The sequence below is a fragment of the Cydia splendana genome, chromosome 7, assembly GCF_910591565.1.
Source record: "Cydia splendana chromosome 7, ilCydSple1.2, whole genome shotgun sequence".
Lineage (NCBI taxonomy): Eukaryota > Metazoa > Arthropoda > Insecta > Lepidoptera > Tortricidae > Cydia > Cydia splendana.
The window spans coordinates 17,429,139-17,443,632 of record NC_085966.1 but is presented as its reverse complement, the minus strand read 5'-3'; the positions used below and the strand labels follow the sequence as shown (position 1 = coordinate 17,443,632).

General features: G+C 36.8%; 1 protein-coding gene across 3 annotated transcripts in view; it reads left to right on the top strand.

Annotated features, from left to right (window-relative positions):
• Positions 1–14,494, top strand: part of LOC134792409 (uncharacterized) — a 729,291-nt gene that overhangs the window by 688,938 nt on the left and 25,859 nt on the right. For all 3 annotated transcript variants that reach the window (XM_063763702.1, XM_063763703.1, XM_063763704.1), the window contains one exon: positions 10,770–10,863. In XM_063763702.1, the coding sequence (XP_063619772.1) occupies positions 10,770–10,863 (94 nt within the window). The remainder of the gene's footprint in view (positions 1–10,769; positions 10,864–14,494) is intronic.

Here is a 14,494-nt window from a genome sequence, read left to right as displayed (position 1 = left end):
TGGATTCTGATACATGAGAAGACTTATTTTTTCTAAGTGGCTAGTCCATGAATTTTCAGTAAGTATGACCTAAGTACCAGCATAGCCGTCAAAATTATATAAAGTGGGTCGTCTATGGTGTTGCCAAATAATCTAAATATATACGAGTACGTTCCCGTTCCGCGAATGGTCACTGCCGCCGACCGTTTCTGCTAAGTGCCAAAACGACCTCCTTTTGACCAGTGGATATACGACCTTAACGGGACACCGGTGTAATTATTTCATGGAAGCGGTGGGTGGCCTGGTTTGTTTAACGAAGCCGCAAGGGCAGTTTCGTACCTAAATTTTTGTTTGGGTTTCGATTTATGAGACTTTTAACGTGGCCATAGAATTAAAAATTACCATGATATTGTGAGTGGCAGTCTGATGATTGTTGAAACTCGAAAGGTTACAGTTCATAGAAAGTACGTGCACTTTTATTTTTCTTGTGTCCTTTAAATTCTTGTATATGTGATAGCTTGGTGGTACCAGGCGTGGCTCACTCCGCGATTTCGTCGCTTTGCTACAGGTGCTAAAAGTACATCCGTTCCGCCCCAATTTTGGGAAAAGCCATAACCCGCGCGTGGCGCTGTCGCCACCTAGCGGCCATATCTGTGCTGATCGTAACAGACGCGTTTTGTTAGAGAGTGAGTCGTCTGTACCTAGTACTATTATTTATTCTGTGGTGGTACTTGCAACTAGGATATTTGCTATCTATAGAGCTCAAAACATGCGCTTGGGCAAAGACAAAGGCGCTACTAAGACGCATCAAGTAGTGCAAAATAATCTTTACATTCCTTTTTATGTGCCGAATGATTATGTTGAACTGGAAACCACTCCAATGTGGACATAGATAAATAAATAAGGCATAAGGATTCACAAAGATAAACTAAGGACAATGAGCATAAAATGTACTAACAGACGTCAGTAGAAAACAAAGAATACGTCGTAAACGACAGACGTGACCGCAACGACATTTCAGTCTTACCACCAAACGTGTCAGTTGAGCGTCACGTGTGTTTACGATTTCGTACGGGCACTTTGATTGGCTGCGATAATGTGTGTGAAGCAATTTGTACTCAATCGTTTTAATAAGGCAGAACACTACCTTCAGTTGTTTTTTTATACCCACGACCCCTGATGCCCGCTTGACGGTAATGCCGTCTGGCAGCGGTTTATCGAAGAAAAGCAAAATTTTTCAGTTTGGAATAATGGAATGCAAAATTTCCGAGGTTGTCTTCAAGAGGCCTGCATTCTCTTACCGCGATCGATGAACAGCCGCCAGATGCCTTGGTCCAGTAAATAAGGGCAGTATAAAAAAATTGCCTAGGTTTCTTGCTCTCTAAATCAAGGGAAATGGGATGTCTCACATTTCAATTCATTGGATGATATTTTTTTCTGAAATACCTACATAATACCTTTGACAAATAGCCATACTTTGCCTTTTCAACCGTTTGAGTTCTCGTTTATGTAGCCGTTTTATAAAGTCCTATTTATTAACCATACTATAGCCAACGTGTAACTTCAATTTAATTGCGAAAACACTCTTGTGAACAAAATTAAATCCTCACTGCCGTGAACACGGACGCAGTCTTCTCATCTCAACGGAGCGATCGAGACTAACCCCCCAAACCTAAACGCTAACCCCTCTGTAAAAAGGGGGTGTAAAGCCAGAAAAATAATTAAACGGAAATTAGACTGTAAAGGAAGATATGGCGCGCCGCGCGAAACTTGCGACGGGTACGAAAGTAAGGGTTCCCCCTCACATAATACCTATTTTTTTTCCTCTGTGTAAGCCAAGAGAGAGTATGGGCTGAAAAACAGCGCTGTGGTTGCACAGCACAGCACAAATGATATCCATCACAAATCCAGATCATATACCTATTCTTCCTGGCAGTTGTACCAGCATATTCTGATTGTATTATATGAATTTGATCTGGAATTGTTATGGATCATGATCTGTCAGTGTCAAAAGCGTCATTTTATCAAGTCTGGCGGCAAAAGCTGGCTTCCGAGCCTACTTATTGTTGTCACCGATATATTATTTACATTGTTGGCACACACAGTATGTCATATGTTGTTTTTTTGCTAAAATACGGGGGATAGGTATGTAACCGCTTTACCTACAGTTTTGTAGGTAAATCGGTTACATACATACCGCCGCCGCGTGTCGACACCATTGTGTAGTGTAGACCGCCTAACCTAACTGAACAAGAAATAAATACAATTTATAAATAAGAAACGAGGTTTAAAAAAGTGCTGAATCTCAAATTCTTACAAATACTCGTAATCGAACAGGTTGCTTAACTATCGATTTGTTGTAAAGCAAGTGCATACACCTATACCTATCGACGTGTATGCAGGTACCGTACCTCCAGCATTGACAATTCTTAAACTTTATTGCAAATGCATAAGAACATATTGACAGTCAGTTAAGAGTGGTGCTGTTAGTATATACAGTGGAACCTCGGTAACTCGAACCTCGATAAGACGAAATTCATATTAACACGAATATTGCTTTCCCATCAAATAATGTCACTTGTATCACTCTTTTAACTAAAAAAAACCTTTCACATGTAGGTATAACTAAAAAAACATATTCTTTTATCATGTCTATATCTCGAAATTATACAAACCTATGTATCTCGAAAAAAAATACCTTTTTAATACGAATTTTATACCCTCTAAAAGACGAAAACATCATCAACTGAAATAAAGTAGATTTACTCACGTATTCAAATTAATTCCTGGCGGTTTACCTTCCAATCCTAGGGCCAGACATTTTCTTTTACTGTTGAATATAAAGTACAGTTATAAGTTATAATTTATAATGCGTGCACCTAATATGAAAGCCATTATACTTTTCGAAACGTACGTTTTTGAATCAAACCGTTTATTGGAAACGTCTATAATTCTATATGAACGAAAATATAATGAACATATATTTTTTTCACCATACCAAATCAAGTGGTTTTTGTTTAAAAACTGCTTAAGTAAACCCAATTTAGGTGTATTTACACAAACTTATTGGTTTTCGGATTCGTGCTATCGAGGTTCCACTGTAATATTGGAATAATTGCTAACTTGCATTTATTCCACTAACAAGGTTACACGTGGAACGCCATTTTGCAGAATACGCCAGTTTAGTTGCTATACGGAATAATACCGGCTTGAGATGATTTCATATTACATCATAAAATATGCTGACATAGGTATATACTCGTATTCTGGTTCTGGGTGGGCCTGCTGACTTATCTAATTTCTTGCAAAAATCAAATATAAATATTTGAGGACAATTTAACAGATCGACACAGCCCCAAACCCTACTTTAGCAAAGCTTGTACTATGGGTAACTTGGAATGAGTAACTACTAACTAGGCGAGGATATACATACCTATATAGATAAATACATAGTTATACATAGATAACACCCATAACTCAAGAAATATTCGTGATAAGCACACAAATAAATACTCTTCGGAATTCGAACCCAGGACCTCCTGCTTTGTAGGCAGGGTCACTATTAGTGTCACTCTCACTACCGACTAGGCTAGGAGGCCGTTAAAATTTACGATTCACAAAGACTTGCAAAATGATCTTAAAGTAACACATACATTTCATATTTTCCTGCACAGCTTTAGTCCCATATGGCAATGGAATATTGAGCAGGATCAGACCCAAAAAAGTCTCTGGTTGTTTTTAAAATCACTGTCAAGTATTTTTTTGTAATACCTGCACACCTGACGAATAATCTTCAGGCCTTTAATCTCGCTCCTGGCAAAAAACCTTAAACCTCATAAGATTCACATGACTGAAATCGGGGCGCGTCTAACTAGTTACATGAATTTTAACTTTATTAACAGTTATTAGAGTATATATTTAAATGGCAGCTCCATCAGCCACGAGCGCGTGGCGTGTTGCGGAGCTGTCATTTAAATTTAGATTGAATAGGCATAGTAACAAGGTTCAAATTCTTTTGACTAGCGTTAAACGCGCACCAAGCCTCCTGATTCCAAGCCGCTCGATGAGAATCGTATCATCTAAATTTTTTTCGCTATCCCAAGGATCGAACGTAAAAAAACCGCTCGAGTGCAACGACCGCGCGCGGATCAAGACACCTGACGAGGGGTCATCAGCCGCCATGATAGTCTAGTCTAGTCATCTAGGGTCAGAATACTCAGAATAGGTACTGTTCGCGTTCATATTTTTATTGTTCCCCATTTTCTGATTTGTAATTACTAATTAATAAACGAATTACTACATGACTTCGTGATTGAACTTTTAAGATTTTGGTTTGATCTGCCCTGATAGATATGGTTTAGTTTCTGTGTAAATTTTTTCATGGCATTTGTCATTAAAACGTAAAAAATCAGAATAAAAACTACAACTTTGCGTTAGCCCCCAAAAGAACATACGTCATTCCTCTTTCACGCATAGCGGCAGACTGGCTGAGCAGTGCCATGGTATAATTAATGAATGCATGAATTAATATTCTTTATTTCAGACCAGGTCCATATAAAATTAAATTAAAATAAGTAAAATTAAAATTAAATTAAATTAAACTATAACATTAATACATTACGTGTGTTAGTAGCAGTACGACATCATTAATTAATCTTTCTACAACAGCTAAGGTTAGTTAGATACAGGGCATCACAGTTTTTTTTTTGAAGTGAAAACTTCTTTAGCGGCGCTGAGCACTTTTTGAGGTGGGGAAAAAATGATAATCTCGATTCAGCGTAACGCGTAACGTAACGCTGACGTCATGTGTCACGGACAATGTTATTCACCAAAGAACTTTAGTCATAACGTATCATAATCAGGTCAATTATTTAAAACTGGACTTTTATATTAAGCAATAAACTCAATGTTCTAATCTTGTACGGGCTGAAATACGAGGATCTCACAGTTACATTTTAACTTTATATCACTCCAATATAATTCAGTAATTCAATAAAGTCTCATCTTGATGAAATCGCTAATAAAAGTGAACTCTAGTACTGGTGAATAAAACTCAAAATATCATGACCAAATATATTTAGATGCCAGGTCTGCAAGGTAACTTTACAATTTCTATTCGATTTTTAAACAATTAACGCTACAAATTTAAGCTCACTGGCCAGCAATTTCGGAACTAAAGTTTTTCAATAGAAAGGAGGATGGGTCAATTATACATAGTGCTGCAGACATTTTGGACTAGTCATTGAGTTTTCACTTCTGTCGGCACTCCCGGAGTGCAACCCGTTGTTTTTTTTACATACAGTATATTGGCTTGCCCGTCAGTACATGTATCATATTACAATGGTTTATGTATAATAATATACTCCGCCTGGTACTCTCTTCCCGTCTTTTCGTGGTCACGTGACTGACACAAGCCTACGTCATCATGCGACAGCGCTATATGATAATATGCGATAGCGGTATATAAAGTGGCAATGTTATTATGACGTAGGCTTGTGTCACTCTGGGAAGAGAAGACCATGTTTTATTAGACTATGCAGTCAACGTATTTCTTTTATACGTAATAGGTACATAATATATTCCTATGAATAAAGAAAACATTTAAAATATTAACTTACTGTCTTTTTGCTACAGCTTTAATGTTAATCTTCCTCATATGCTCCCTTAATCGCTTCTTGTAGTTAATGCGTTTCGTTTTGTTCCCCATATTGATAACAATATCTATGTTAATGGACACTAGGAAATTATTTTCAATATTTTACTCATAAGAATTTGGCTGCGGAATAACCAAAAATACGTCTGTCCTCTTCAACGCACAGCGGCTGACTAGCGGGGCGAGTGGTGGTGTTTATGAGAAAGAGACACATTTTTAATCTCGCGTATGACTGAAAGAGATGGCATCATCATCATCGTATCAAAGGAACGTTCGAAAGAACGAAAATTGTTAATTCAGGTTTCGATTCGATGAAGTTACTAGAAAAAGGCCTCAAGATTGCTCTTCATATTTTTTGGCAATTGTAATATGATCTAAAAAAGAGCTAAGATTTTTCAAAAACTCTGCTGGCTGACCGCTTAAAATATGTGTATAAGTATATTCACTTGGTACTCACCGTATGGCATTGGTTCTTCGAGCATTCGCTCTGGCAATCATCAAACAGGCAATCTTTTGACGTTTAATTTTATTTTTTTTGTTTCCCATTCTAAAAGTTCACAAAACTTGCTCTTGGTGGCGCGGTGTCGTAGCGAGGTAGCGACACAGCTCCTCCGAATGCAGCTCGCTGAGCACTGAGAGGACGGCCGCAAAATTGTATGGTGCGCTTTAGACCAAAATTATTTGTTTTGTTTTTATCAGAAAAAAAAATTCAGGTTTCGATTCGATGAAGCTACTAGAAAAAGGCATCTAAATTGCAGTTCATATTTTTTGGCAACCGTAATATGATCTAAAAAAGAGCTACGATTTTTCAAAAACTCTGCTGGCTGACCTTAAATGTGTATAACTATTCACTTAGTCTTAGTAGTTAGTACTTACCGTATGGCATTAGTTTTTCGAGCATTCGCTCTGGCAATCATCAAACGGGCAATATTTTTCCGTTTCATTTTTTTTCTTTCCCATAAAAAAACTCACGAAACACAATACGCAAAACACACAGGTCCTTCTCTGAGCTGAGCAAAGAGAGGGTGGCCCGGGCATGCGTGCTAGGGACCGCGAATATCAATTATTGACCTATGTTCATATTTTTTTATAGCGAGCAAAAGTTGTTTAATCAGGTTTCGAATCGATGACGTTACTAGAAAAAGGGCTCAAGATTGTCATTCGTATATCTTGGCAACCGTTTTATGATCTAAAAACGTGCTAAAATTTTTCAAAAATTCTGCTGGCTGAACGGACTGCACTTTAACAGGGAGCAGTTAGGTCGAGGATAATATTTATTTATGTATGTTTGGTATGTAGGAATACTAGGTAATAGGTAGGTATTAGGAATAACTGCAACATATCTATGATGTAACCCATGCCAATTCCATATACCTAGATACCTACCCTACATAACTCTAACATAACTTGCTGTCATTAACTGTATTGCCTAGGTACACAAGAGATGCCTATGTCATACAAAGCATGTGTATAAGCTCTAAAAACGAAAAGAAACTGTTTAAAGAAGATTAGAAAAGTACCTACATATCTATAAGTACGAAAAATGAAACATTTATTTACTTTTTCACTTTTCTTTGGTGAGAATTTTCTTTGTTCACTTTTTTTATAGCAGTCAATGACTTTTTCTTACGTTTCAATGCTTTGTTTCCCATTGTTGCTATGACAATTCGTAATTAGTATGATCACGTGACCGCGCGGAACACACTGACGCAGGTCCGTCCTCTACAAGCGCTGCCGCGCGACTGAAGAGGGCCTAAGTGCGTTTGCGCGTGGGGATTTAGTAGTATTTATACAGAAATTCTGATAATGTTACCGAGACAAACTGATCGAAATCATCTATATAATCTTATTACCTATACATTTACGTAAGAAACAAGTCAAAAAAGTTTGTATTGTAGCCCTGAGATTGACTTATTGTTAAAAAAGGGTTAATTTTGTTTTTTTTTTCCTAACGAGCAAAGTTGATCTAATCATGTTTTTGAAATCGATTACATATCTGCCAGATCATTAAGTATGATATTTTTTTCACAAATTTAAACCATTGTTTCTCATGTTTCCGAAGGATTAAAAAAAACTGGTGCGCTCAGCTGCTACGGAAAAAGCACGCTAATTTTCCATACACAAAGTAATATAATTTCATATTACAGGTATGATTATTTTCGTATGAGCAGTTTAGTGTCGTTTCCGAAGTTTTGAAGGGGTATTAAAAACCTTATAATAGTATGGAATGAAGTAACTAACATTTTTGCACTTGATTAAACGACATTTACTATTTATAGGCAAGGAAAAATCCAAACATAGAAGCAGGAATATATAAAACAAGCCAAGTTAATATTTCCGCAATAATAAAATGTACCTAATGTATATTTAGATTGTTACGTTACTGGGAATTTATGATATAAATATTAAAAGGTTCTGTTGAGTTTTATGATAAGTTTTATGTGAATAATTCTAGATTATTGATTCTAAGTCAAGAACGGCAGCTTGGAATATGAGGCTATAGAGGATAGAGGTAAAGTAAAATTGTTGAAATTAAAATCATTTAAGTAGGCATGCCTACCGATTGCTATATTTTTGTCAAACCTAAATACTTATTTCATGTTTGGTTTGAAAATGAATATCGACTAATTATAATGTTATACCTATTATGGAAATAATATCGTAGAATTGAGCATGTGATAGGTATATGACACGATGATGAACTTTTCATACTAAACGTGTGACGAGTCAAATTACTGTATTGTGAGTTTACCTCATAAAACCGCATCACTTACTATTCACGTGTGAGGAAAATAAACAAATTGTGTAGGTAAAGAGACATTTTTAATAGAAAAACCACACAATATTCTTGTTAGAATTGTAACTATAAAACGTTAAGAGGTTACTAGTTACTACACACAGAATATCCACAAAATAGATAACAGTACCACAGAATAGTAAGTAGTATAATTACCACTGAATCTTCGTGCAGAATTGTCATTCCAACCAAAACCTTAAAAGGTTAAAGTTGGCTCGGTAGAAAAAAAACGTGTCTAATTTTCATTTATTTACAGGTGTATATCTTTAGGTTCCCTGCATAGCACAACATTATTAATTTTAATATAAGCTCCTGAGACTAAATGTACATTAGAATGTACATATTCGTTGCAATCTAATTTGAACCTTTCATACACCAAATAAAGTAGCATTTCTTGTGTTTAATTGCTGTTTAAAATAAACGAAATTCGTTCCAATTTAGTTATAGAATAAGTTCAATTTTAAAATTGGGAAACTTGATATGGTGGGATTGGTGGGTCTTACGAGGATAAAATAGGTAGTGATATAGCCGAGGGATCTGACGAGCAACATTTTTAACAAAGTGAAATACCACTGACATTAAGTATTTGATTGATATTACATTAAAGAATTGTTACCTTACTTTAAAGTAATGCGGTTATATAATAAGATCACATTCGCCTTTCAAGTTTCACGCATGTAGTTACTTAGTATTGATAGGTTTGAAAGTTTTGTTTTCCTTTGTTTGTTTTTAGTAGCCAATAATAGAAAGCACATATTGCCAATCTTATGTAACTTCTATGCTACTATTAGTTTGTGACCCTAAAGCAATATTGCATAGAATCAATATTGCAAAGCGGCAATTTGTTTTTAATCATTATCATTAGCTATTGTTCTGAAGGTTTGGCAGTCGAAAAAACGTTTATTACTGGACATTATAATCTCTGAGAAATCTTCAGTGTTACCAGTATACCAGTATACGCTGCCAAATTAAATAGGTAATCCTGCAATCTTGACTAAGACGTCGGTCCTCATAAAAAAATAGTAATTTATTATCAGTGATTTTAAATTCTTACCTAATAATTTGTCAAAATTACGGCTCCATCGTTTCAAATAAAGTTATGTAAGTACATAGAAATACAAATATAGAAGGAAGGAAAATATACACTGTAGTTGGAATTCACAGTAGGCACTGATAATTTCTAAATATTGCCTACATGGAGTTCCCAGCGCGGTTTAAATATCGCAAAGTTGAATGAGGTAAAAATATTCACATAATAATATACCTTAAATCCATTAAGTACGACATTTTCTCATTTAACTCGATCGTGCCCACGAAGAGATGTTGTTGTCAGAATACTACACTATCAAGTATACCTACTTGACTTTGAATGTACAGTCACCTGCAATAATATTTTACACAACGAAGGCCGCAGAAATATCTGACACGATCTTATTTGTAGAGCCATAAGAGTGTGTCACATATTTTACCGGCCTTCGAAGAGTAACATATTATTGCAGGTAACTGTACTTCTGCACCGTGCCTTTAATGCAGGCTCGTACCGGTATCGATCCGGTCTTCCCCGCCTTATCGATTTGTACGGCCCGTAATTAACGCGGTACAATTGGCGCAAAGTGGTACGGTACCCGTTAGGCACGCACCAGTTAACGATGTACCTAGTTTTCAACGTGAAACTTTTGTGCAGACATTGTTATTAAGTATTGCTCAAGAGAAGACTTAATTTACTTATACAAATAGTTCATACCTAACTATTATAGTCATTGTACATGGCCAAAAATGTACGATCGAACTTAATTTTGTTTAATGCGCATTTTTTTCTGGAACATAGATTTAGTGACTTTACAGGCAATTATTGATCTTGCTACTGCTATGCTTCTACTATCCTTAATGAGAATAAAATGGAATATGTTATAGTTGGGCCAAGATAAATCTGCAACGATTTTGATAGCATACGCAGTGCAAGTGTTGTTTTGAATGTCATACTTCTATGAGAAATTATGACGTATAAATAACACTTGCACTGCGTATGCTATGAAAATCGTTGCAGACTTTTTTTGGTCTAATTCTACCTACATGTTAATATTTAAGTCAACAATAGGTACGCATATCTTTAATTATTTAATACTACGACGTTTGAGTGGATGTTTTAAATGAGTTCGCTACGTTTCCATAACAATAATCGCACTTATAAAACCACGAACAATTTAAATTAAAAATACAACAGTATCCCCTACCCGTTACCTTCAACATCTATTAACTAAAAATATTTCGCAACTCAAGATCACGATTTTTTCAGCGCGATGAGTCACGCAAACTAACGATATATAATTTTGTTCGCAGATGCCCCAAATGATGCGAATTACATGATATGCGGCGTCGTCATCGCCATGGCCCTGGTCGGGCTCATTATCGTGCTCCTCGCCCTCACTATTAAGTAAGTAAAACTAAAATAAAAATAAATCTAGAATAAGGGCCGATTTAGACTGCGCGCGAATTCGTATGCGATATTAGTTACATTGAGGACTAAGGGTGATATCCAATTCAGCCGACCAAGCAAAAACCGCAATGTAATGAAAGTCGCATGCGAGTTCTCGCACCGTCTAAATGAGCCTTAAAAAGTATCGTAAAACCACCCAACTATTGTCCAAAAGCTCCTATGGTTCACATATAACTCGAATATCTTTGTTCAGGTCGCAGTTCTAAGGCAAAACTCAGACAACATCAAATAGAAGATGGGTATAGATATTTAATTACGGATTAAATTTGTGAACCATTTGTAGTACTGGAGTCTGGATTATAGTTATGTGGTTTTACGGTGCCGAATAAATTAAAATGTCCACCCTTTTTTAATTTGGATAATAAAGTAACGGAAGAGACAAAAAGTACTGTGGGGCTATTTGGAACCCTTCTCTGGAACCGGCTGTCAGCTCTGAGTGAATATCTATATTATATTGTTCTAATAAATGAAATACCGTGTGTTAATGCCGTTATAAAGCAATACAATTGTTCTATATTACGATTGTGTGGAACATTTGAAGTACTGATGAGCTTATGTTTCAGAAGACATAAGACTAGATTAAAAATACGCATCGGATTTAGACCACACCAGCATAACTACTGTAATATTGCAGCGCGACATTACATACTGCCGATTTCATTACTGTCAAATGTCAAAAAACCGGACAGACACATCGACTTATGTCGCACCGCATTACTACAACAGCAGTAACGCTGATGTAGTCTGAATTCGAAACGTACCTTTAGAGTGCATAAATTATTCAAACTGGTTTAATAACATGCACGTGGTAGACACGTGTAATAAATAATATTAATGATGCACCAATAACAGGCGTGCAACAACATTCGAACAGTAGGTATTTCATACTTCTAGATTTGTCACTCTTATGTTTTTATGCCGGTAACAAGGGATTCCAATTTCAAATAGCCCTGCGTGACGTTACTTTTTGACTCTTGCGTTACTTTATATCGGCGATAAATCGATAATCTATAATCTATATAATTATTGCACTGCTGGCCCAGCAGGTGTCATAATAGTCTGACACTGTTTGTTTAATAGTAAGCGTTATATAACGCCGCAATTATAAGCAGCGAGTTGATGACTCATTCAATCTGTATCGATATGATGAATCACTTAATTTGTGGACGATCAGTGATCAGCATTCGGTGAAGTGATATTAGTAGTCATACGTATAACAGGTATCGCCATTAAACCATGCTCGTGACAAAAAAGAGAATGGACGTAAATGGTTTTGATGCGAACTAAGAAGAGAGACATGGCAAGCGGTAAGACTTATAATTCGAGTAAAAAGGTGCAATGATTATTTAACTGTTATTCGATACTCGACTACATTTTTCAATAGTCCTAGTACCTATTTAATATGTCATCATGAAGAAAATAACCGGCCGAGTGTAAGTCGGACCACACATAATTCTCACTCATCACATTCATTAGGCGAGCTTTTCTTGTGTGTGAAGTGTGAACCATGAACACAATTTGTGTACTGTAGTATGATGATACACAATTTGTATTCTGTGGTCCACACATTTTTCGAGTAACTATAGTTGAGGTCGAAAAATGGAAGAAAGAAGGCTCGATCGTGGGATCGAGCTAACTAGTCCATCCGCTTTAGTAAAAATAACCGTTTTAACCAGTGTTGCCAGATCTACTGATAAAGTAGTAGATCTATCTGATTTTAAAAATATCTACTGATCTACTGCTTTTTGCTGCTGGGCTACTGATTTTTCGAAAACGAATGATTATTCGTCGTGATCGGATCATCTAGTTACTTTATACCGTCGTATCGTGTCGTCTAGCCTTTATGACATACGAAGTTTTCTGAAACCGCGGTTATTTTTTATCTATAGTGTGATTAGGCTTCATTTTACTACCTATATCTGTGGTAGGTAGGTAGGTTGGTAGTATTAGTCGGCGTCGTCGCCACTATAGCCTGGCAAATGAATTGTATAGTAATAGTAGAAAAAAACTTCGGGCATACAGGAGGAGGCACCCTGGTGTATGCTTTTCGCTGATAATATTGTGCTTGTGGATGAAGACGGACTCGAGGTACAGAGCAGACTTGAGAAATGGCTGCGAAAACTGGAGAATGTTGGCCTGAAGATCAGTAGATCTAAAACTGAACATATGTTCTGCGATTTCGGCGGTTTCTCCAGTTTCGCTGCCATGGAACTCGATGGCGTTACGTTGCCGGTCTGCTCCGACTTCAAGTACCTCGGTTCCCTGGTACAGTGCGATGGCGATATTGACCGTGACGTAAAAAACCGGATTAGCACAGGATGGATGAAATGGCGACAGGTCACGGGAACCATTTGTGATGCTCGAATGCCTCTTCGATTGAAGGGTAAAATTTATAAAACCATCATAAGACCTGTCGTCATGTATGGATCAGAGTGTTGGGCCCTAAAGGTGACGGATGAGAAGAGATTGCATGTAGCGGAAATAAGAATGTTAAGATGGATGTGTGGTGTGACAAGAATGGATAGGATAAGGAATGAGTATATAAGAGGAAGCCTGAAAGTTGCACCCATAGTAGAAAAAGTAAGAGCGAATCGCCTAGCGTGGTATGGGCATGTGATGCGGAGGGATGAAAGTCATGTGACGAGAGGTATTTACGAATTAATGTGGAGGGAATTAACGGGAGAGGAAAACCGAGGAAAAGGTGGATGGACTGTTTTAGAGATGATATGAAACGAACGCAAGTGAATGATGAGATGACGGGCGAGAGAGAGGTATGGAAGAAAAAAACATGCTGCGCCGACCCGAAATGAATGGGATAAGGGCAAGCGAATGATGAATAGAAAAAAAAACTTGTGCTCATTTATTAATTATAATAACAGCAGTAAGAGACAGAATTATATTCTTCATTTTACTGTTACTGACAATTTGATTTGCCAGCTATTATACTCAATTACTCAATCACACCCAGTTCGACAACAGAAAAAGGAAAAAAAAAAACAAATTTTCTATGGGAGGTTGGTGTCAGGTCAGAGCATAAAATATTTTTTCAATCAATGTTACCTATTGCAGACATCACTTTTTAAATCTACTGCTTTTTTCCCCTATCTACTGCTAAAACGATTTTTATTCTACTGAATATTTCGGATTTCATCTGGCAACACTGGTTTTAACTGTCTTTCCATTAATGGCATAATCATAATCAGTTTCGTTTAAAAAGCCGCCGAATGATATGGCATTGGCAGGTTCAATAGACTCAAGAATCGGGTCGTGTTCCAATTGAGCCTTTGAGGTTATGTTCCGCTTGCCCAAGCGGCGTTCATTCAACCGGGAAAACGTTGCAGATTTTTTCGCGTCCGAAGTCTATAACACCTTATGAATAAGTCATGCTCTTTTTAGTTATTGTTTAACTGGTGTAGCAAGCGATGAAAGCTGACACTCTTGATTGATTTACTTACAGGCCAATATTGGTTATATCACTTTTATGTCGTAAAGATAAAAATCTTTTTTTTGTGGCCACTGTTTCACCACGCTTAAAAATTCACAGTACATTGCTGGTATACCAAGTAGA